The sequence below is a fragment of the Furipterus horrens genome, unplaced genomic scaffold (assembly GCF_987537825.1).
Source record: "Furipterus horrens unplaced genomic scaffold, mFurHor1.1.pri manual_scaffold_4, whole genome shotgun sequence".
Lineage (NCBI taxonomy): Eukaryota > Metazoa > Chordata > Mammalia > Chiroptera > Furipteridae > Furipterus > Furipterus horrens.
Genome location: NW_028327174.1, coordinates 96923465 through 96944399, shown reverse-complemented (window position 1 = coordinate 96944399; position 20935 = coordinate 96923465). Strand labels below are relative to the sequence as shown.

The 20935-nt window shown below is 42.9% G+C and overlaps 1 protein-coding gene across 1 annotated transcript in view; it reads right to left on the bottom strand.

The window, feature by feature from the left end:
* NINJ2 (ninjurin 2) overlaps positions 1-12072 on the bottom strand; it is a 107113-nt gene extending 95041 nt beyond the window's left edge. Inside the window, exon 1 of the mRNA XM_090275719.1 lies at positions 11880-12072. Within this exon, the coding sequence (XP_090131845.1) occupies positions 11880-11912 (33 nt within the window). The 5' untranslated portion in view covers positions 11913-12072. The remainder of the gene's footprint in view (positions 1-11879) is intronic.
* Between the last annotated feature and the right edge of the window lie 8863 nt (positions 12073-20935).

Below are 20935 nucleotides of genomic sequence, written 5' to 3'. Positions count from 1 at the left end.
AAAATTGTAGTAAATTGCCTGCTTGATATAAGGCGAGTGCTCAGGAAGTGGTAGCTATTATTAATAACATATAGAGAGCTTATGGGAACATAAGAAGGAAAGCAAAGGCTCCTCTGCAAATCAGGAACCGAAATAGCTCTGAGTGGGCTCCACCCACCGGATCAGCAAGTACGCTCCTGAGGCCGAGAGACAGGAAAAGGCCTTTCTGCCCTCCCCCAACCAGAAGCTAGCCGGACTGTCCTACAGACTTGAACCAAAGGCTGAGCTGAGCTGGGGCGGGGGGAGCGGGTTATTTTGCTTTCAAAAAGTTTCAGGATCGCTCTCGCTCTTCTGCGGGGAGGAGGGGGTGAAGGGGGGTAGATAAGCCACATAACAAAAGCTCAAGGCCAAACGCAAGGAATGCCCCAGGGCCGGATGGGGGAAGGGTATCCTTAGGCCAGCTTCCACCTTGGCCGCGTGCTGAGCCAGTCAGCTGATTCTGTGTGCATCCACCCGATCTTCCCGCCAAGGCGCGCCCCTGGGCCCCGCCCGCTTCGCCCTTGGGCCCTGCTCACCCCGCCCCTTCGGCCCGCCTGCCCCCACCGCCCCGTCTCCTCCCAGCCAATCAGCGGCGGCCGGGCAGCTCAGCCTTTTCCGCTCAGTGCTAGTCCGCCTTTCCCGAGCCAATTCGGGCGGGGGAGGCCCGCTCTTTGCAGAGGACATAGTCCTCTCCTTAGGAAAAGAATATTCATGTTTCCACGAAGGTCTCTGCCAGGGAATGCACCACTTAAGGACGGGCAGGCTGCCGGACGTTCGCCGTGGCCGCACAGTGCCGGATCTGTTCAGGAGCTTTCAGGGCATCTATCAGGGCTGTTTAGGGCTCGGGAAAACACTGTGCCTTTGCGCCTTTTTTTCCCTCCAAAACAACTCCACCTGACACTAACTGATTCCCCCCTCCCCCCTTCCGGCTTGTTCACAACAAGATTGCAGCATATCTCAGCCTCCCAGCCCAGGTTGGGGGAGTGGAAAAGAGGGTGGTACTTGTAAAAAGAAACATTTTGCAATGTAGAAGCTCCATCCCTCAGGCTTAAATCCGTCCAGCGGCTACACGGTTCAAGCACTGGGGAGACGAGAAGGGACACGTGATTCTGCCCCTTCTCTGGGTCTAGAACTTTACTTTTGTCCTCTCACTTAATCCTCACGAGAACCCTGTAGAGAGGCGAATCGTCATTCTAGTTCTGGAAACGAGGAAATGAAGGCTACTGAGGGTTTGGTTTGCATAAAAGCTCCAAGTTTTCTCTAAGTGAAGGGACTTGTACCTGGACACCAAATACTGTCTAGACTCAAATCCCTATGGTTCCCTTGTTTGCTTTGTGAGCAGACAGCAAGGGCGGTCGATATGCATTCCTAGAGTAAAGTTAAAGGCCTTTCCTGCTCCTCTCATACCTGGATGCAGTCAGTCCACTCTTTAAGTAGAGACCACTTTGTCACTTTGCAGAGGTATCTTGAGTGACTGAAACATCTTTCAGGTCGTAAAATAAAGGGCACAATCCTGGTTCAGCTGTCTCCTACAGGACTCATGCATCCTTGTTTGGTAGCCCTTACTGTGCTTGCCTATTTCTTTATCTGTCTCCCTCTAGGTGGAGGGAAGCTACCCCAGTGTAGGAACCCCAGCTTGACTGTAACCTTCACACTGGATGGCGATTGGGTTGGCTGTTGTCATTTTTTATTTTGACAATTTAAGAGAAGAAAGATCAGTGTCCCTGACGAAATAGTCAGGTATTGCATGTTTTAAAAATAACAGCCAACACAATCGCCATCCAGTGTGAATGCCCTGTCTTGAACCATAAATGCATAGGTCGTTAATAGAGATGTATCTTCTTGGTCATGTGGCATAATTAGGTTGCATCTGACTGGTTAATTCTTAGTACAAGAAATCCTTATATACAAATACAGGCACTTAATTTTTCACAAAGTCACATTGGAGCAAAAACGGTAGGTGATTACTTCTTTTTGTAAATCAATCAAAATTATGCTTTTTTTGGTCAGATTGGCAAAAAATATATTTTTTGGTGTGCTGCAGAATTATAGTAATTAATTTATGTGTTCCACGAGATGAAAAAGGTTGAAAATCATTGTTCTACCCTGACTGATGTGGCTCAGTTGGTTGGGTGTCTCCCTGCAAAGTGAAAGGTCACCTGGTCAGGGCACGTGGCCTAGGTTGTGGATTCTGCCCTTGGTTGGGGCACATACAAGAGGCAACCAATCAATGTTTCTCTCCCTCTCTTTCTCCCTCCCTTCCCCTCTCTCTAAAAAATAAATATTTTTTTTAAAAAGGAAAGAAAATTGTTGTTCTCAGTGCTTTACTACAGTGCTCCTCAAACTTCAATGTGCATTTGAATCATCTGTGGATCTTGTTAACCTGCAGATTCTGATTCAGTGTGTCTGGGGTGGTGCCTGAGATTCTGCATTTCTCACAAGCACTGAAGTGATGGTCCATGAATCACGCTTTGTGTAGCAAGGCTTCGGTATACTAAAACTTATTTTATCTTCTTACTAGCCATATGAAGTAGGTGCCATTATTATTTCTATTTTCCACACAAAGAAACTGAAGATAGGCATCCATGAATTTAGGTCAAAATAAATAAATTTCTGTGCAGTGAGGGAGTGGAGAATGGGGCTATATGGAGGGCTATTTTGCCCATTAAGCACCACATGCCCAGTCCTCAGGAGTAGGAGCTTTCCAAAGGCCCCGAATATTTGAGATCTGAAAAAAATTATTGGCACCTACATATGAAAACTAAACATTTAAATTAATCCTTCCAAAATTCAAATAATGAAAAACCCTTTCAAAAGTTTTACATAAGAAGTTTACATCTGGTAGGTAACCTAGGTATATTTTAATACATTTGACAAAAAATAAGGTAGGGCTTCTTAAGCCTAGGGCCGATGAAAGACAGGATAGGTCTTGGCCACTCTGGGTTTGGATGTATGCATAATCCTGAGGGTAGCCTGGAACCAGTGATAGAAGCAGGAAAATGTTCTCTGTGGCTACAGTAAGGAGAATGGATTGGAGGGAAGCCAGACTGAAGGCCCAGAGGCTAGAACAAGATAGGCATTTATAGTCTCCAGACTGCAAGACAATCTCTCCTCCTTGCCAAGATTAACATAAAATGATAGCATTATACAAACCAATTATTCTTTGATTTCTCAGGGGCCCAATGTGACTCAGCATTCTAAATTTACTTAATATTTGGAAAAAAAAAATATTTGGGAACAAAAGTTGTGCCAATTCCTTTGTCATTAAGGCCAGTGACGTTACGGCTTGGGGAGGTATTTAAGAGAACATGCCTTGAGTAAGACAGCCATGAGCACCAACCTCAGCTCTGCTACTTCCTGCTGTGTGACTTTGCCTAAGTGATTTAACTTCTCTGAGCCTCAGATTCCTTATTGGTAAAATGGTCATAATACATTCCTCACAGAACTGAGATAAACTCTATATACGGTGCTTCCTACAAAACAGATACATGTAAATGGTAGTGTTATGATAAATGTGCATTGTTCTGAGATGTAGTTGAGTTTTTTTTAGGAGGGAACAGAGGGTGGGGTAAATCTTTTAATCTTCCCATCAATCTTCTGAGGTAGAAATTATTGTCCCCATTTTGCAGAGAAGGAAACTGGGGCTCAGAGATAAGATAGATCAGCTCAGGAAACTAGGAGCAGAAAGCAGGAAAGTTGCAAGAACTGGGATTTTATTTTTATTCTGTTTGGGCACTCTCTCCAGGAGTCAACATCAGCTGCTCCCAGTATTCTTTGCTGGGTCCAAAACCTGTTCACCATAGTCAAGGCATGAATAGTCCTGATGCCCAAGAGCACACCACCAAACTCTCTTCTCAGGGCTCCAGCCTCCATTTCCCTTCCTTCCCCAGCTTCACCTAACTTCCCTACTACCTTCCTCTGCAATTTTATGGCTCCTGGACTTCACTTATTACAGTGCTTGTTTCTTTGAGACTTAGACAGACTGCCCTGGACTGAGAGATGCTTTCCAAGATACCTCCCTTTAAGGGAGCAGATAAGTAGGTCACATCAGAATGGTAGGGAAGGAGGCTGACTTCTTAAGGGAGGAGGAAAAATACTGCCAATCTCATGAAGAATGGGAAAACAAAACAAGGCTCTCTTTGGTCTCTCAGTATTTTTCTCATATACATATCCTCTTCTTCTCTCTCATCCCCCCTCCTCTCTCTCTCCTCTCTATCTCTTTCTCTCTATCTTACACTGAACCCCCATCCACACCAGTTGGCTGCTATTACTGTGAAAAGCATGCACAGGCAACACTGAACTCGAACACCAGTGGAAATTGTATTGAGCAGAAAGCTTGCCTATCACTTGCTCCCCCCTCCACCACAGCCTGCCTCCTGTTCAAGCCACTCCTACAACTACCAGGAGAGGAGAAACCTCAGCAAAGGGTTTGGAGTATCTGTCCGGTTGACTGTTCCTCAAGGGCCTGAAAGATGTCTGGCTCAGAGGCTCTGTGGGTCTCAAAGACGCTGGCCTCCAGCGATTGCCCAGGGTAGCCTAGGGTCTGGTTAACAGAGATTCTATTGTGGCAACCTGGACAAGTCATGGGCTTTGCAAGATTTCTGCTCCTCACCCACACCCCTAACCCTCTAAAGACAGTTCACAATGATAGGTGTGAACGGGCATTAAATTATGTAGATTAGTATGAAAACCAGAGAGACAGAGATAGGGCGTGGCGTTAAAGGTCCAACATTGCCAACCTCACCCTGCCCTGCTATCTGCTGTGACTGAGCCCTATTGAATCACAACACTGGTTGGTCACACTTCTAGGAAACTGCAACTGAAGGGGAAAGGTCCTGGCTGCTTGAATGAGACCCAGCCTAGCTATGTACAGATGAGGTATGAAAATGTGTATCTAGGCAGACTATCAGTCCCTGGACTCTGTGCCCAGGGCACAAGGCAAACACACAAAAACAAAGACCAAAGCCTGACCCTCGCACCTGGGGGTCAACAACCCCGGTTCCCTGGAGGGGGGTTGTGGAAACAGGGAGTTCACTTCTGGAGAGGCCCAGGAGTTTTCCGTTCTCTTGGTGTGGAGCCTGGTGACCTTGTGGCTCTGAGGCTCACTGTTTCAGGACACTCTAGCCCTTTTGTAGAGATCCTCCAGATGGCAGATGCAACTCTTTCCCACTTACTGATGTTTCAGCACGGCCCCCTGCCCTTCTGACTCCTGTTCCCAAGACCCTGGGCAGACTCTTTGGGAATACTACTCCCCTCTGCTCTTTCTCCTTGATGCCTGCAGAAAGGGGGCATCCCCCCATGCCAGAAGTCTGTGCCCCAGTGCATGGTGGGAAATTTCTCTCTTGCCTCCCATGAAAAGTAGGGCAAGGTAATGGGAGAGAGACATCCGTCTTCACCTGTGTTCTTCATTCTGCTTACAATGTCCCCAGTGGGGTAGGCCTATCTAACACACCTCTTCCCCAAGCTGAAGTAATCCCAACCACCTCTCAGCAGAGTGGGTGTAAATCCCCATACACATATAGTAGCAGTGACTAGTGGGACTTTGCCTTGAGACAAGAAGTCTGAATTTGTGAGGCTTAGATCCTTTGTGCTCTCAAAAAGTGCCTAGCAGCTCTGCCTCTGGATGAGGTCTATGCCAGGAATACGTTGTAGAATGTGGGTTCAGCAAAATTCTACCCTAAAGCCAGTATCAGTGTGTGGGGAGGCGGTTCTGCATTACTCGAAGTCTTGTGCAAGTGCTACCTGTTGGCTCATCTAGGATTAACTAGGAGAAAGAAGGCCAGTTTTGGAGCCTCCAAATTCCTCCTGCATCAATTAGCCATGTGTCTAAGCTGTGATTCTGAAACCTTGTGCATCAGAATTACCAGGGGGCTTGTTAAAATACAGATTGCTGGGCCCTGTCCCCAGGGTGTCTGATTCAGTAGGTCTGAAGTGGGGACTGAGAATTTGCATTTCTAACAAGTTCCCATGTGATGGACTACTCTTGCTCCAGGAAACACATTTGGAAACCACTGAGCTAGAGTATAGTAAAAATGTTTGAGTCCTAGACCTGCCACTTTCCTGCTCTGTGATCTTGTACTTGGCCTCTCAGAGCTTCAGTTTCTCATCCATTAGAGGTGGAGTAATGACCATCAGGGAGTTGGGAGGATTAGATTACATCTTGTATTTGAAAGACACTTCCACTGTGCGCGGAAAATTGAATATATACATTTGTCGACAAATACAGTGTTTATTGAGTAGTTTGCCTGCTGTCTATTGGATACTCTGCTCAGTGTCATGGGTGACTCTAGGCAGATCATATGGGATTCTAAGGCCCAATTATATGTCACACATCTCTGGACCTCATTTTTCTCCTCTATCAAACAAGGCCTTTGGTCTATGAGACTAATGGCCCCTTCAAGTCCCATTTAGAAGCCCAAATCTGGGAGAGGAGTTAGTTCTTAAGAGGCACAACCAGATTTTTTATTACTTGCCCATCTCTTTCCAAGACCTCCACCTAAGAGCCCCAGTGCTACTGTAGAGCAAAGAGCCATTGGTCAATTCACCTCTCAGGAGAGTTACTAGACCCTCAAAGACCCTCATGATCTGGTTCCAACCTACTTTTCTAATCATATTTGCCACTGTTTCTCCTCCATTCACCTTTTAGTCTAGACAAATTGGACTATTTTTCCTTTTCCAAATATGTCCTGTGTTTTCCTTCTTCTAGCCTTTGTTCATACTGTTCTCACGAATTTCACCAGTCTTATCTCCTCCAAGAAGTCATCCCAAATGAAGTCATCTGTCTGTCTATCCATCAATGTACCACCTACAACATGTCATTCCAACTAAATGGGGATGACCTGAATAGAGAATGCATAAGTCTCATTCTATAGAAGGTACATGTGTAATTTGACAGAGTAATCCATAGATGCCATTCATTCTCCTATAAATTTCTCTCTTTACTTAAAAAACATTTCTTTCTAACATCTCCTTTACATTTCTGTGTTTCTAAAAAACTTTTAAGTAGTCTTTTATTCTAAATGTATCTATCTGTGTATCTATCTATTTAATACAAGTGCTTTTTGTATTTTCCTTTAGGTGGTAGTAAGACATATTACTGAAGTTGTCAGATATAAGATCTCTAAATCAGGGATGCAACCACCTCACCCCCTTCTACTTATGTCTGGTATTGTCCCTCTGAAGGGCCTATTGCAGGACATCATATTTTTTAAGAAGATTTTATTTATTTATTCTTAGATAGAGGGGAAAGGAGGGAGGAAAAGAAGGAGGGAAACATTGATGTGCAAGAGATACATTGATCGGTTGCCTCTCACGTGCCCCCAGCTGGGGACCTGGCCCACAACCCAGGCATGTGCCCTGACTGGGAATCAAATTGGCGACCTTTGGGTTTGCAGGCCGGCACTCAATCCACTGAGCCACACCAGCCAGGGAAGATATCACATTGCTAAAGTCTGTTCTTGGAGCATATCCAGATATGAAAAACAAGAATTGAGATACTGCGTAAAACTTTTTAAAAGTGAAACAACCACTTAAAAGTGGATGCCCACTTAAAAAAAGATTCATCAGCTGTTTATTTTCTATGGTAATCAGAGACAGAGAATAAACATATATGTGTGTATATATGACTCCAGAGCCCATGTTCAGACATATATTCATTTGCATATAGGCGCATCTGTTTCTCTAATTTCCTTTTTTAAACCTCAGGGTTTTTTCTATTCTAAATATAATATATGGGTTAGTAGAAAATGTGTAGAGGAAATAAAAAGTAAAAGAAGAAGAAAAGACATTCATAATCCAGAAATAATAATATTAACATTTCTTTCCTGCTGAACTTAATTAACCTTTTCTACATTAAATTTGCATTAAGTATGTACAAGTCTTCATTCCTCCACTAGAAGACCATCTCTGATCATCTTCACATCTCCCTCCGCATTCAGCACAGGTAGAAAAAAGGAGACAGAGGACTGAATCTATTTAGGCAAATAGTAAGCAGAAGAGGAACTCCCTTTGGGGAAGGAACAGGGCAAGTGGCTTGAACTTAGGGGTGGGATTGCATCATTGATTGAAGGGGGAGTAAGGCATTTTCTTCAATCCTTCACATGTTCAGACTTTGGGAGCTGAGGAAAGATTGAAACCTAGTCAAATATAGAGTCTGGGAGAGCAGCCTTAGCTCCCTGGCAGGGTGGGGGAAGGACAGAAGCTTGGAGGTCACAGCTCTAGGAAAGGGTTGGTTTCAGGCATTTACCTGGTAGAGAGGAAACTCACTTGAGTACTGTGTGTTAGTCTTTTTTTACACATAATTGTACCACTACTAACCATTTCAGTCTCATAGATTTTGACCTAGGGTAACACCCACAACACTAACTACAGAGGCTTAAATTAATGTTTTTTAGATTGGAGTTTCCCAAACTTCAGTTGTGCCCTGTTTGTGATTTCAATGTTTTAGTGAGAATAATGCAGAAATATGCAAGACAAATACACCTGTGATTCATATCATCCAAACCAGCCACAGTTCTGAACAGTGAAGACAGATGCAATTATTAAGCCATTCAGGTTGTGTCCATGTCATTCACAAGGTTGGCATAAAGTGGTAAAACATACCATGCCACTTCCTTTAGCATCATTCTAAGCAATAAAATTTTTGAAATCACAGGTTTGATGGATTAGCTATGATTTCTGTAATACAAATGAAAACTATAAAGATTATCATTACAATTAAAAGTTGTCAGCCATCGGTAATGCTTTTATTGTCCATTGGTAATAATTGAATCATGTTTTTGGAAAAATAGTTTTTTAACTAAACAGTTTCCTTATATAATTGTGTATATTTCTTCCACTTAATGATGAGTCTTCTAAGATCAGATATCATGGTTTATTTGGTACTTAGTACAATTTTAAAGCTCAGTAAATATTTGTTCTTTTTTTTATTTGTTTTGTTTTGGTGATGGAGTAGTGATCAATAAGAGTTAATCATTGTGCTTAACATAAATGAAGTCTCCAAGATCAAGATTATAAAGGGGAGAACAATAATTATATGGTAAAGAAAGTTACCATAGTTTAAATACTGTGCGATTATTGTTTGTATTTGGGCTTTAAGGTGTTCAGGAAGAAAAACAATAAATCATTAATATGTTTCTACCTGTTCTTCTTGGAGTAGATAACACATTTACAAGTTTAAGAATTTGTGTTGGGCCTTGGCCAGGAGGCTTAGTTGGTTGGAGGATCCCTGAACACCAAAAGGTTGTGGGTTTGATCCCTGGCCCAGGCACAAGCAGAAGGAAGCTGATTGATAGTTCTCTCTCTGTCTCTATCCCTTCCTTTCTCTCTAAAAAAATAAAATAAAATAAAAAAATCAATAAACATATCCTCTAGTGAGGATTAAAAAAGCTTTTTTTTTTAATTAAAAAAAATTGTCTCGGGGCTATAGAACAGGGCAACATTATTTAGCTCATGCAAAAATTGAACCCATTATAATGACCTCATGAACTAAGATAACTTTTCATACCTAGCAAGCATAAAGTGAAATAGTCATTAATCAGCTACTATTAGTTGAATAAATGGATGAAATGACTTAACTACAGTCCATAGATTTTTTTACCAACCTTGGGAAACCATTAAAAAAAAAAAAACAGAGGAAAAATTAACATTTATTTAGTACATAATGTTCTAGGGCCTTTATCTATGTCTTTCCTCTGGATTTCATGCAGTGGTAGCCATGTGAGGAGAGGGTAAAATCATGCTCCTAGGGGACAGACAGTTCCACTTGTCCATAACCAAGGCTCACCCTCTTCTCAGAAGATCACAGTCACTAGTTTTCAAAGAGGATTCAAGACCTAATTTGATCCAGAGCTGGATGGGAAGTTGTAGAAACCAATGGATAACCTTCTGACCAACTGAATACATAGATGATCGAAGGAAAGCAGACTAAACTATCAATATAAAGGAATATGTTAGGAGAGAGAGAATAATTCTAATGAAGAAGAGAAAAGTACCCCAACACTTTAGTTACCTGCCAGAGACAGAGACATTTATCAGTAATTTTCTTGTCCGTAGCCCTACCTTCTTCTTTCTTTCTGAACCTTTAAAATGCAGAGCCCTTACTCTGTAACTCAGGATTGTTTAGTCCATCAGCACTTGTTCTTCAGAGTCTGGAAATGAGCAATACTGTTTCCTGAGCTACTATGGATGCAACGGAAGCAAGAACTAGGTAAGCCCTGGTTAGAGAGTCGTTCCGATATGCCGAAGTTGCGGGTTCAATCCCTGGTCAGGGCACATATAAGAATCAACCAATGAATGCATATATAAGTGGAACAACAAATCAACATCTGTCTCTCTCTCTTCCCTTCCTCTCTCTCTTTAAAATCAATTAAAAAAAAAAAAAGAACTAGATGAAGCATCAGAAGTCCTGGGTTGAAGTCTGGACTCTGTCATGTTCTGGTTGACTGACCTTATGCCTATTAGTGATCTATCTAACTCATGACTTCCTTAACTCATTCACTTAACAAATATTTTCTGAGCAGTTACTGTGCACTGGCCTTGGGCACTAGAGATATAGCAATGAATAAAACAGAGCAGATCCTGCTCTAACAGAGTTTATGTACTAGTGAGATTATAAGTAATCAGTAATAAACAATGTAACTTCAAAAAGTTCATAGGGCTGTGGGAGAAATAAAACTAATGATAAAGTTAAATTGGGAGGAAGGTTCCTATAGAGAAGGTGGGGCAAGGGTCTCCTCGAGGCAGTAACAGCTGAGCCAAGACCTGAATGTACTAGGAGCCAGTCAAGGAAAAGAGGGTTCCAGGCAGAGGGGCCAGCAAGCCCTGATGTGAGTCCATGTTTGGGGCTGAATAAGAAGCAAAGAAAATGACACTGGTATGTGGTTGTGCTAGATCAGTGGTTTTGACATATTACTCCAACTAATGTTAGAACTTCCCTGGTTGTGTCTCAGGGGTGGAAGTTTGGGAGTCAGCGCTGGGGGCCCTGCCAGTCTCTCACACTCTGTCCAACACACAGCAACTCCTCCTGAATCTGAAGCATATACTGGGGTGCTGCTTAAGATTTTGCTTGAAGAACATACTCTGTGACCAAAAATTCTTGATCTCAATAGTTCTTCCCCACTCTAATTGTCAGACACTATAAGAATTCATCATATGACCACTGTGATCCACTATAGAAGGGTTGATTCAACGCTATCCAAGAAACAGAGTCAGGGAATGTCCACATCCCACAATCAGACTCTCCTCTCACTAGAGCACCCTTTGGTATCCTGCAAGCCTATCCCAGGGAGGGAGGGACATATGTCTCTGCCTCCTCCTGGTAGACTAGACTGACTTTCTTTTCTTGCACTGTCCAAAAGAGACACTGTCTGACACAGCAGAGCTTTGTGGAGAGAGCCGAGGAATGCCTCATATTTTCCAACCTGTAAAATGCAAAGTTGGCCAGCTGCCTTTCTTCCTAACCTCAAAACTCATATCTCCCCTTGTCTCCAGGTAACTGGCCAGCAGCTCTCAAGCAACTCTCTGCTGTCCAGGGGTTTTGGGAAAAGCGCCATGCAGAATGTGAAATCATTTTCTGGTAACATGAATCTAATTAGCTCTTTGACAAAAGGAAGCAGAAGCCAAGAGGGATTTAAACAATCCGTTTCTCACATATTTAAAAACAAGTGAAGAACCAGGCAGGGAATGAGAGAGAAAGAGAAAATAAAGAGATACAGCCAAGGGAGCATTTGGAGAGGGGAGGTAGGAACGAGAATCGATGTAGGGGTGGGGGAATATCAAGTGACCAAAATATTAATCCTTCCTTCCCCCAACTTCACCCCAGCTCCCCAGCTCCACTCTCCTCTCTTCCAGAGAGAACTTACTTGAAGGTCGATGATTTCTCTTTCTGATTCCATGGTGCTTCCCTCAGGTGCCTTCGCACGCCCCGAGTGCGTCCCGACTGCCGTAACAGACTGTATGGGCTTCTCCAGACTTTGCTGTCTGAGTCTCTACTGCTTTCTTTGGGTGGGAGAGAGCACACAGCTGGCAGGACAGACCTGCTATTCATTCATCTGATGTGGGATGCCTGTGTTGGCCTCAGCCCGTGGGGGAGGTGTACACATGCAGACACGTGTGTGTGGGGGGGTGTTGTGGGACAGAGGGAGAGGGGGAAAGGGGGAGAGGAGGAGAGAGGGAGAGAGAGGGAGAGAGGAAGCATGTATACTCCAGTGGTGACAGGTAGCATATTGGCAGGTAGCCTTTTGAACTGGAGTCACAGCCTCATTTTCTCCAGTGACCCCAATGCCCCTCCAGTCCCAGAGGACCCTTCTGAGGTCACCCAGCCTGTTCTGAGCTAGTAGTTTTATTACTGGCACAGAAACCCTGTGGATTTACCAAGGAACTTGATAAACAGCCTGAGGACACTGTCTGACTTCACACTGGTGGAGCTGAGTAGGGTTCCTGGTCACCAAGGGTGGGGTGGTCTCTAGCATATTCCCAAGATTGAGGCTTAGGGATTTCTGTTGTTCTTTCCTATGTTCCCACTATCTTTAAAAAATTCTTTAATTGTAGTTTGCTTAATAGGCCCCAAAGCATAAGCCTACTCTACAAAGTAAGTAAATAACAGTGTTATTGACTGGTTGTATGATGCCCTCGTTTTCTCCCCTGATTAGCCAGGAAGAGAGCAAAAAAAAGTTATACCTTCCAATTCAGTTCATGGAAGCTGTTGCATTTTCCCTACTACCAGGAGTGTCTTCTTTTTTTTTTGGAAATGTTTTCTTCCTGTTGTTTACTTTAGAGCCTCAAACTCTTCTGGCTTGTTCCTGAAGCTGGTTTTAGACAGCAATTTTTGTCTCTGTAGGTGTGGGTATGTTCCTGAGTACATGGGGTGGGGGTGGGGAGGAAGAGGAGCAAAGTCATAAACTTACTGTCACCACAATGAAATGTAAAAAAAGGGGCAAGTTCTTTATATCTATTAAATGATGTAATGTATTTATAAGTCCCCACCCTGCTGGACAAGTGGTAAAAGGAGGGATGGACTAGATTTCAATCTGATCTAATTTAAATGGTGAGCAGTTCAGTTTTGGTGGAATAGTCAGTCTTTCATATATCCACCCATCTCCCCCAAAGACGACATTTAGGCGCATGGAGAGGGGCATGGTTTATGTACACTTTGTGGTGGGCGGGGGGTGGGGAGGCACTGATGGCTCTTGGATGCATCCTGTGGCTTTTCTTTCTTTGTGAATTTCTGCTATGGAGCTGCTGGGCAGGGCTGGGCTGACCCCTGCACTGATGTGTGCTGAGGAGACACTTGGCCTGCTCCAGGGCGTCCTGCTGACCTCGGTGGCTGAAATCTGTTGCCAGGGTAACTCATGATTTGTTCTCTGTCTGCTCTTAAGGACCCAGGGGGCTCCCTTGTTGACTCTGCCCTATCTTGGCTCTCATAGTGATGTGACCCATTCTGAGATTTGCTATGACTTATATGGGCTCCCATCCCAGAGCTACCAGCTCAGTGGTCGAGCTCAGAGGGGATTCTCTCTGGCCCTGGCTGGGTGGCTCAGTTGGTTGGAGCATCATCCTGAACACCAAAAGGTTTTAGGTTCAATCCCCAGCAAGTATGTATGGAAGGCAATTGATGGATGTTTCTCTCTCATATTGAAGCTTCTCTCCCTCCCTTCCCCTCTCTAAAATCAATGAAAACATATTCTCTTAGATGAAGATTAAAATAAAAATAAAAAGGACTTCCAGCCAAGATGGAGGCCTAGACAGACACATTGCATCTCCCTCCACAACTAAGAAGGAATACAACCACCTCAAAACTAGAGACAACCAGAAGTTCCAGAAAATCGAGCTGCATGGAAGTCCAACAAACAAAGATATAAAGAAGAAATACTCATCCAGGCAGGTAGCAGGGGTGGAGCTAGGGAGGAGAGGACATAGTGTGGTAGCAGCAGCAGCAGCAGCAGCAGCAGCGACATAGTGGCAGACCAGAGGAAAGCATAGTCACACATTTCAAAAAGTGTAGAGGAACACCTGAGGACCACTCCCAGAACCAGACCAGACCCCTCAGCTCAGCTCCAGCGCTGGGGTAAATAAACCTCATTGCTTCTGACTGTGCAAACCAGTGTGGGTTGGGGCAGAGGAAGAAACTGCTGGTCTCTCAGTAGAGTCCGCTTGTTTAAAGGGTCCCAATGGTCCCAGAACGTCTGCAGACCCACACACTCTGGGAACAACAGCCTGGGCAATAGCTAGAGAGGAGCCAGTCCCATATGGAAGTGTGAGAAATGTCTTGAAAAGGGGTGAGTGCTGAACAAGTGGCATTGTTCCCCTCAGACCCCTCCCCACATACAGCACCACAACGTGGTGAAACGGGTCGCCTTACAGGAGCCTGTTAAGATGAAGAGACAGAGAAGTATGGCCCAAAAGAGGGAACAGATCAAGGTTCAAGTGGGAGAACTAAGTGATGAGGAGATAGCCAACCTAACAGATGAGGAGATAGCCAACCTAATAAATGCAGAGTTCAAAACACTGGTGACAAAGATGCTCATGGGCTTGACAGATATGCTTAAGTATGGCAAACACATAAGAAAAGAAGTGAAGTCTATGCTAAGTGAAACGAAGGGAAATTCACACTAAACCAATGGTGAAGGGAAGGAAACCAGGATTCAGATCAATGATTTGCAACATAAAGAACAAAAAAAAAACAGTGAACCAGTACAGAATGAAGAAACAAGAATTGAAAAAAAAATGAGAAGAGACTTAGGAACCTCTGGAGTAACTTTAAACGTGCCAACATCCGAATCATAGGGGTGCCACAAGGAGAAGAGAAAGAGCAAGAAATTGAAAGCTTATGTCAAAAAATAATAAGGAGAACTTCCCAAATTTGGTGAAGGAAATAGACGTACAAGTACAGGAGGCACAGAGAGTCCCAAAAAAAGCTAGACCCAAGTAGGACCACACCAAGACACATCATAATTAAAATGTGAAAGGTTCAAGATAAAGAGAGAATCTTAAAAGCAGCAAGGCAAAAGCAGAGAGTTACCTACAAAGGGGTGCCTATAAGACTATCAGCTGATTTCTCAACAGAAACTTTGCAGTCAAGAGGGCACTGGCAAGGAGTATTCAAGGTGATGAAAAGGACTTACGACCAAGATTACTCTATCCAGCAAAGCTATCATTTAGAGTGGAAGGGCAGAGGAAGTGCTTCCCAGATAAGGTAAAGCTAAAAGAGCTCATCATCACCAAGCCCTTATTATATGAAATGTTAAAGGGACTTAAGAAAAAGAAGATCAAAACTATGAATGTTAAAATGACAGCAAACTCACAACTATCAACAAGTGAATCTAAAAAATAAAAGCAAAATCCAACTAAGCAAACCAGAATATGAACAGAATCATAGGTATGAGGATCATTTGTAGGGTTATCAACAGGGAGGGGGCAGGGGGAGAAATGGGGAAATGGTTCAGGGATTAAGAAGCATGATTTGTTGGTACAAAATAGACAGGGGAAGTTAAGAACAATATAGAAAGGGTGAAGCCAAATAACTTGTATGCATTACTCATGGACATGAACTAAAGGGGGTGGGATTGCTGGAGGGAAGGTAGTACTTGGTGGAGGGAAACAAGGGGCAAAAAGAATTGGGACTACTCTAACAACATAATCATTAAATTATACTTTTAAAAAAAGACTTAATAAAAGGATAATCCCCTCTGAAAACTTTTCTACCAGACCCTTGGTTCTTGTTCCCCTTCAGGTACATGGGAACCGAGAACTGCTGACAGTCCTGGAGGAAGGCAGGCTCTGCCCCACTTCTGGTAAAGTGTTTGCTTTGATGTGGCTATTCCACGTTGGTGCAGGGGCAGCCTTTGAGGTGATCTTCCAGACTCCAAAGTGGGAAAGAGATGTTGAGCCCACTCTCAGTGTTCCTTCAAAATCCCTCAGTAATTCCCACCATGCCCATCCCCCATAACAATGCCACTAAGTAATAAGCGTTATTTTAAGCACTTTAGTACACTATTCTAAGCCCTTACTTAGTTTTCATAACAGTTCTGCGAGGTCCCTAATATTATTACCCCTGCTTTGCAGTGCAGGAAAGAGAAACATAACTTAACACTGCCCTGCGTTCCGAGTCAGAGCCCACGCTCTTATCTATCATTTTTGCTCAGAGGAGAGACTGAGACATATTTAAATACCTGCTTTCTCTTTATTTGCTTTCCTTTTTCCCATAATCCTCACAATCTAGAGTAAGAAAAGGTAGACTTTGTCTTCCTTCTCTTCCTGTTCGATTAGGATGTGCCTTGTAAGGAACTCTATGATAATAATTCAAAGAGGAGATAAAGAAATTTAGAAAATCCTCTTTCTCAATGAAACCTGACTATCAAAAATATTGTCTTGCTGGAAAAAAAGGTGTCAGAAGTAAATGTAAATATCATGTATTGCTTTCTCTTTGCATTCTTATTGTGAAAATTCTGGTCATCCTTTAGATAATTGTGTGTGTGTGTGTGTGTGTGTGTGTGTGGTCTATCCAGAAAGTATCCAGCCACATACTATGAAAAATAGAGACATCTATTGAAGAAGATACAAAATACATAGGATAATGATGTCTCAGTCCCTTTCAAACTAGACACCTTGGGACCCCACACAGTTCTCCCAGTGTCTCTTCCACTGTTCAAAACACTCTTGAGGAAATCTGGTTCATTGGTAGCAGTTTGAATCAAGTCACTAGCAAATGCAGCACAATGTTCCTTCTGCTCTGAGAGCAGAAACCACAGAACAAAGTTTGCCATGGCACGTTTCATGCCAAGATGCTGCATCAAAATCTACAGATCAGTTTCTAGTTCTCATACTGTCAGTTACCAGTCTTCGTTGATCGCAGCCTGTACACGTTCAACTTTCTCAGGTGTTATGCTTGTTGCAGGCCTTCCAGAACGTGGATCACTTTCAACTGATTCTTGACCATATTTCTTTTCTTTTTTTTTTTTTTTAAGTATAGTTCATTGATTATGTTGTTACAATTGTCCCAAGTTTTCTCCCTTTGCTCCCCTCTGCCCAGTACAGCCCTTCCCTTCAGCAATCCCACCCCCACTTAGTTCATGTCCATGAGTAATGCATACAAGTTATTTGGCTTCACCCTTTCTATATTATTCTTAACTTCCCCTGTCTATTTTGTACCAACAAATCATGCTTCTTAATCCCTGAACCATTTCCCCATTTCTCCCCCTGCCCCCTCCCTGTTGATAACCCTACAAATGATCCTCATACCTATGATTCTGTTCATATTCTGGTTTGCTTAGTTGGATTTTGCTTTTATTTTTTAGATTCACTTGTTGATAGTTGTGAGTTTGCTGTCATTTTAACATTCATAGTTTTGATCTTCTTTTTCTTAAGTCCCTTTAACATTTCATATAATAAGGGCTTGGTGATGATGAGCTCTTTTAGCTTTACCTTATCTGGGAAGCACTTCCTCTGCCCTTCCACTCTAAATGATAGCTTTGCTGGATAGAGTAATCTTGGTCGTAAGTCCTTTTCATCACCTTGAATACTCCTTGCCAGTGCCCTCTTGACTGCAAAGTTTCTGTTGAGAAATCAGCTGATAGTCTTATAGGCACCCCTTTGTAGGTAACTCTCTGCTTTTGCCTTGCTGCTTTTAAGATTCTCTCTTTATCTTGAACCTTTCACATTTTAATTATGATGTGTCTTGGTGTGGTCCTACTTGGGTCTAGCTTTTTTTGGGACTCTCTGTGCCTCCTGTACTTGTACGTCTATTTCCTTCACCAAATTTGGGAAGTTCTCCTTATTATTTTTTGACATAAGCTTTCAATTTCTTGCTCTTTCTCTTCTCCTTGTGGCACCCCTATGATTCGGATGTTGGCACGTTTAAAGTTACTCCAGAGGTTCCTAAGTCTCTTCTCATTTTTTTTTCAATTCTTGTTTCTTCATTCTGTACTGGTTCACTGTTCTTTTTGTTCTTTATGTTGCAAATCATTGATTTGAATCCTGGTTTCCTTCCCTTCACCATTGGTTTAGTGTGAATTTCCCTTCGTTTCACTTACCATAGCCTTCACTTCTTCTCTTATGCATTTGCATATCTGTCAAGTCTGTGAGCATCTTATATAAGCAGTGTTTTGAACTCTGTGTCTGTTAGGTTGGCTATCTCCTCATCACTTAGTTCTCCTTGAAACCTTGATCCATTTCCTCTGTTGGGACATACTTCTTTGTCTCCTCATTTTGATAGGCTCCAGTGTTTGTTTGCCTCTGTGTCTTAGGTAGAGCTGTTACTTCTGTTACATTGTAAGAGGTGGAGCCTTAGGTATTTGTTAGTATAGGGTGACCTGTTTCACCTTGTTGTGGCACTGTATGTGGGGGGGGGGCTATCTGAGAGGGAACAATGCCACTTGCTCAGCACTCATCCCTTTTCCAGGCACTTTTCCCATTTCCATATGAGACTGGTGCCTCTCTCGCTATTTCCCTGGTGATTATTCCCAGAATGGGCAGGTCTGCAAATATTCTAGGACCATGGGGGCCCTGTATACAAGTGGACTCTGCTGAGAGACTGGCAGGTTCTTCCTCTGCCTCAACCCCCACTGATTTGCACAGTCAGAAGCAATGAGGCTTCCTTTTCCCTGGCGCTGGGACCATGAGCTGTGTGGTCTGGTGTGGGGCTGGGAATGCTCCCCAGGTGTCCCTTCCAACTTTTTAAAATGTGTGTCTGCACTTTCTGCTGGCCTGCCTCTGCCACCAATGCTGCCGCCACCACACTGCATCCTCTCTGCCCCAGCTCTGTTCCTCCTACCTGTCTGGATGAGTATTTCTTCTTTATATCTTTGTTTGGTGGACTTCCATGGGGCTCACTTTTTTTGAAATCTGGTTGTCTCTAGTTTTGAGGTAGTTGTATTTCTTCTTAGTTGTGGAGGGAGATGCAGCATGCCTGTCTAGGCCTCCATCTTGACTGAAAGTCCATTGACCATCTTTGAAGCATTTGTGCCACACTTTTATTTGTACTGCACACATTGCATCATCCTGAAAGCCTTATGAATTGTCTAAATAGTTTCCATAGAGGAATGCTCAAGCTTAATGCGAAATTTAATGCAGATTCATTGCTCTACTTGCTAGGCACTTGAATGTGATGGCTACACAGTACATATGCTCACTTACCAGTGTCTACTACCCCACTGATGAATACAGTGAAGTCCGGATTGTTCACACATTTGTGTTTCAGTTCACTCTCCTCAGCTACCAGGTTACATTGATATTGTACAAACTGTTCTCGTTATATTAACAGTGGCTGGACTTTTTCCAGACAGACCTCATATATATATATATTCCCTATTAATAAGCACATTGGTTTTAAAAGGAAAAAGTTTTAGTTGGCTATAATGGTTTTTGTTTGGCACGATCTTTCTGAATTTGAACCCTTCCCACCTCATAGCATCATTTGGAGGTAAATAGCAAGCAGTATTTTGAAAGTGGTTTATCTACTGTGACTCTGGACCAGGCAAACTTTTTCTGTAAAGGATCAGAAAGTAAATATTTTTTACCTTTGTGGGTCATACAGTTTCTGTTGCAACTTCTGTACCCAACTCTGCTATTGTAGCATGAAAGCAGCTGTAGATAATATATAAACAAATGAGTGTGGCTGAATTCAATAAAACTTTATTTAAAAAAAAACAACAACAGCGATGGGTTTTACAGGCAAGGCCAGATGGCAGGTATGTGGCTCAGCTTCTGTGGCCTGAAGGGCAGACTGAAAGTCAACCTAAAGGTTTCTTGTGTAAGATCCAGCAAAGCAGACTTAAAGATCATATGTGATAATTTGCTGCTCTTGTTGTGTTTATGGAAACGAACAGCGTAAATTAAAACTGGACTTAATGTGGTCCCTTTACAGTATTCCCTCACTTATCACGGGTATTACGTTCTAGACCCCACTTGATAGGGGAAAATCCATGAAGTAGGAACCTTATATTGATTTTAGTATTTATATATATTTTAAGCGCTTATAAACCCTTCCCACACACTTATAAACCATATCTAGTCCCTTATTAACCTTATAGCAAAAAATCCACGATAAATAATTAAATATAATATTTTTTAAAATCCCGCAATACAGTGAGGCTATGATAAGTGAACCACGATATAGAGAGGGACTACTGTAATGACAAGGAGGGTAACCTTAAGGAGAAAAATTGTGATTCAAGGAAAATCACAGTGTTCAGTGGTAGACTATAAACTAGTGCAGCTGTCTTTAAAGTTTATTTTCATTTAAAGTTTGTTTTCATTTGAAAGTTAAACTAGGTCTGTGACATTATCAAAGATGCTTAATTTACAGGCAAGAAGAATGTCAAATATCTTGCAGCTGGATATCTTACCAATAAGACAATCTCACAGATTTAGAGACTAGTTTGTGGGTTATGTCATGTAAATTAACATGTGTGTTCTGTTTTCATAGGGCATAAGCCTATGATCTCATTACCTGAGTGACTATCTGTATGTATAGGTGCCTTTTAATCCTGTTGCCAAATCTGTTGCCCCCAGAATACAACAAGGATGCCAGCTTGTTAAACCAAGTACACCGTTGCCCAGGGACAGCCAACAGAACTTGACTCTGCACGATCCTTCCCCATGTGGGAAGGCCACCCTCCCCTCTACACCCCCACTCTTATTAAGGATTTCTGGACCCAAGGGTAGGTAGGACGATGACCATGTCCAGCTTGAAGCAGCTAGAGGAACATAAGACCTTCACTCATTGTCTTTTATAAGATTATAAAGGGTCTTAAGTCTGAGAGGGGGGAATTGTTACAGAGCGGGGTCTCCCCACTTTCCCCCCGAAAAATACAGTGGACCAGATTTAGTCCCACAGGTCACAGGCTGCTGACTGTTGTTCTAGAATATAAGCAGAAAGAGAATCTGGACTTCTAATTATTACAACCATGTCCAATCTTCT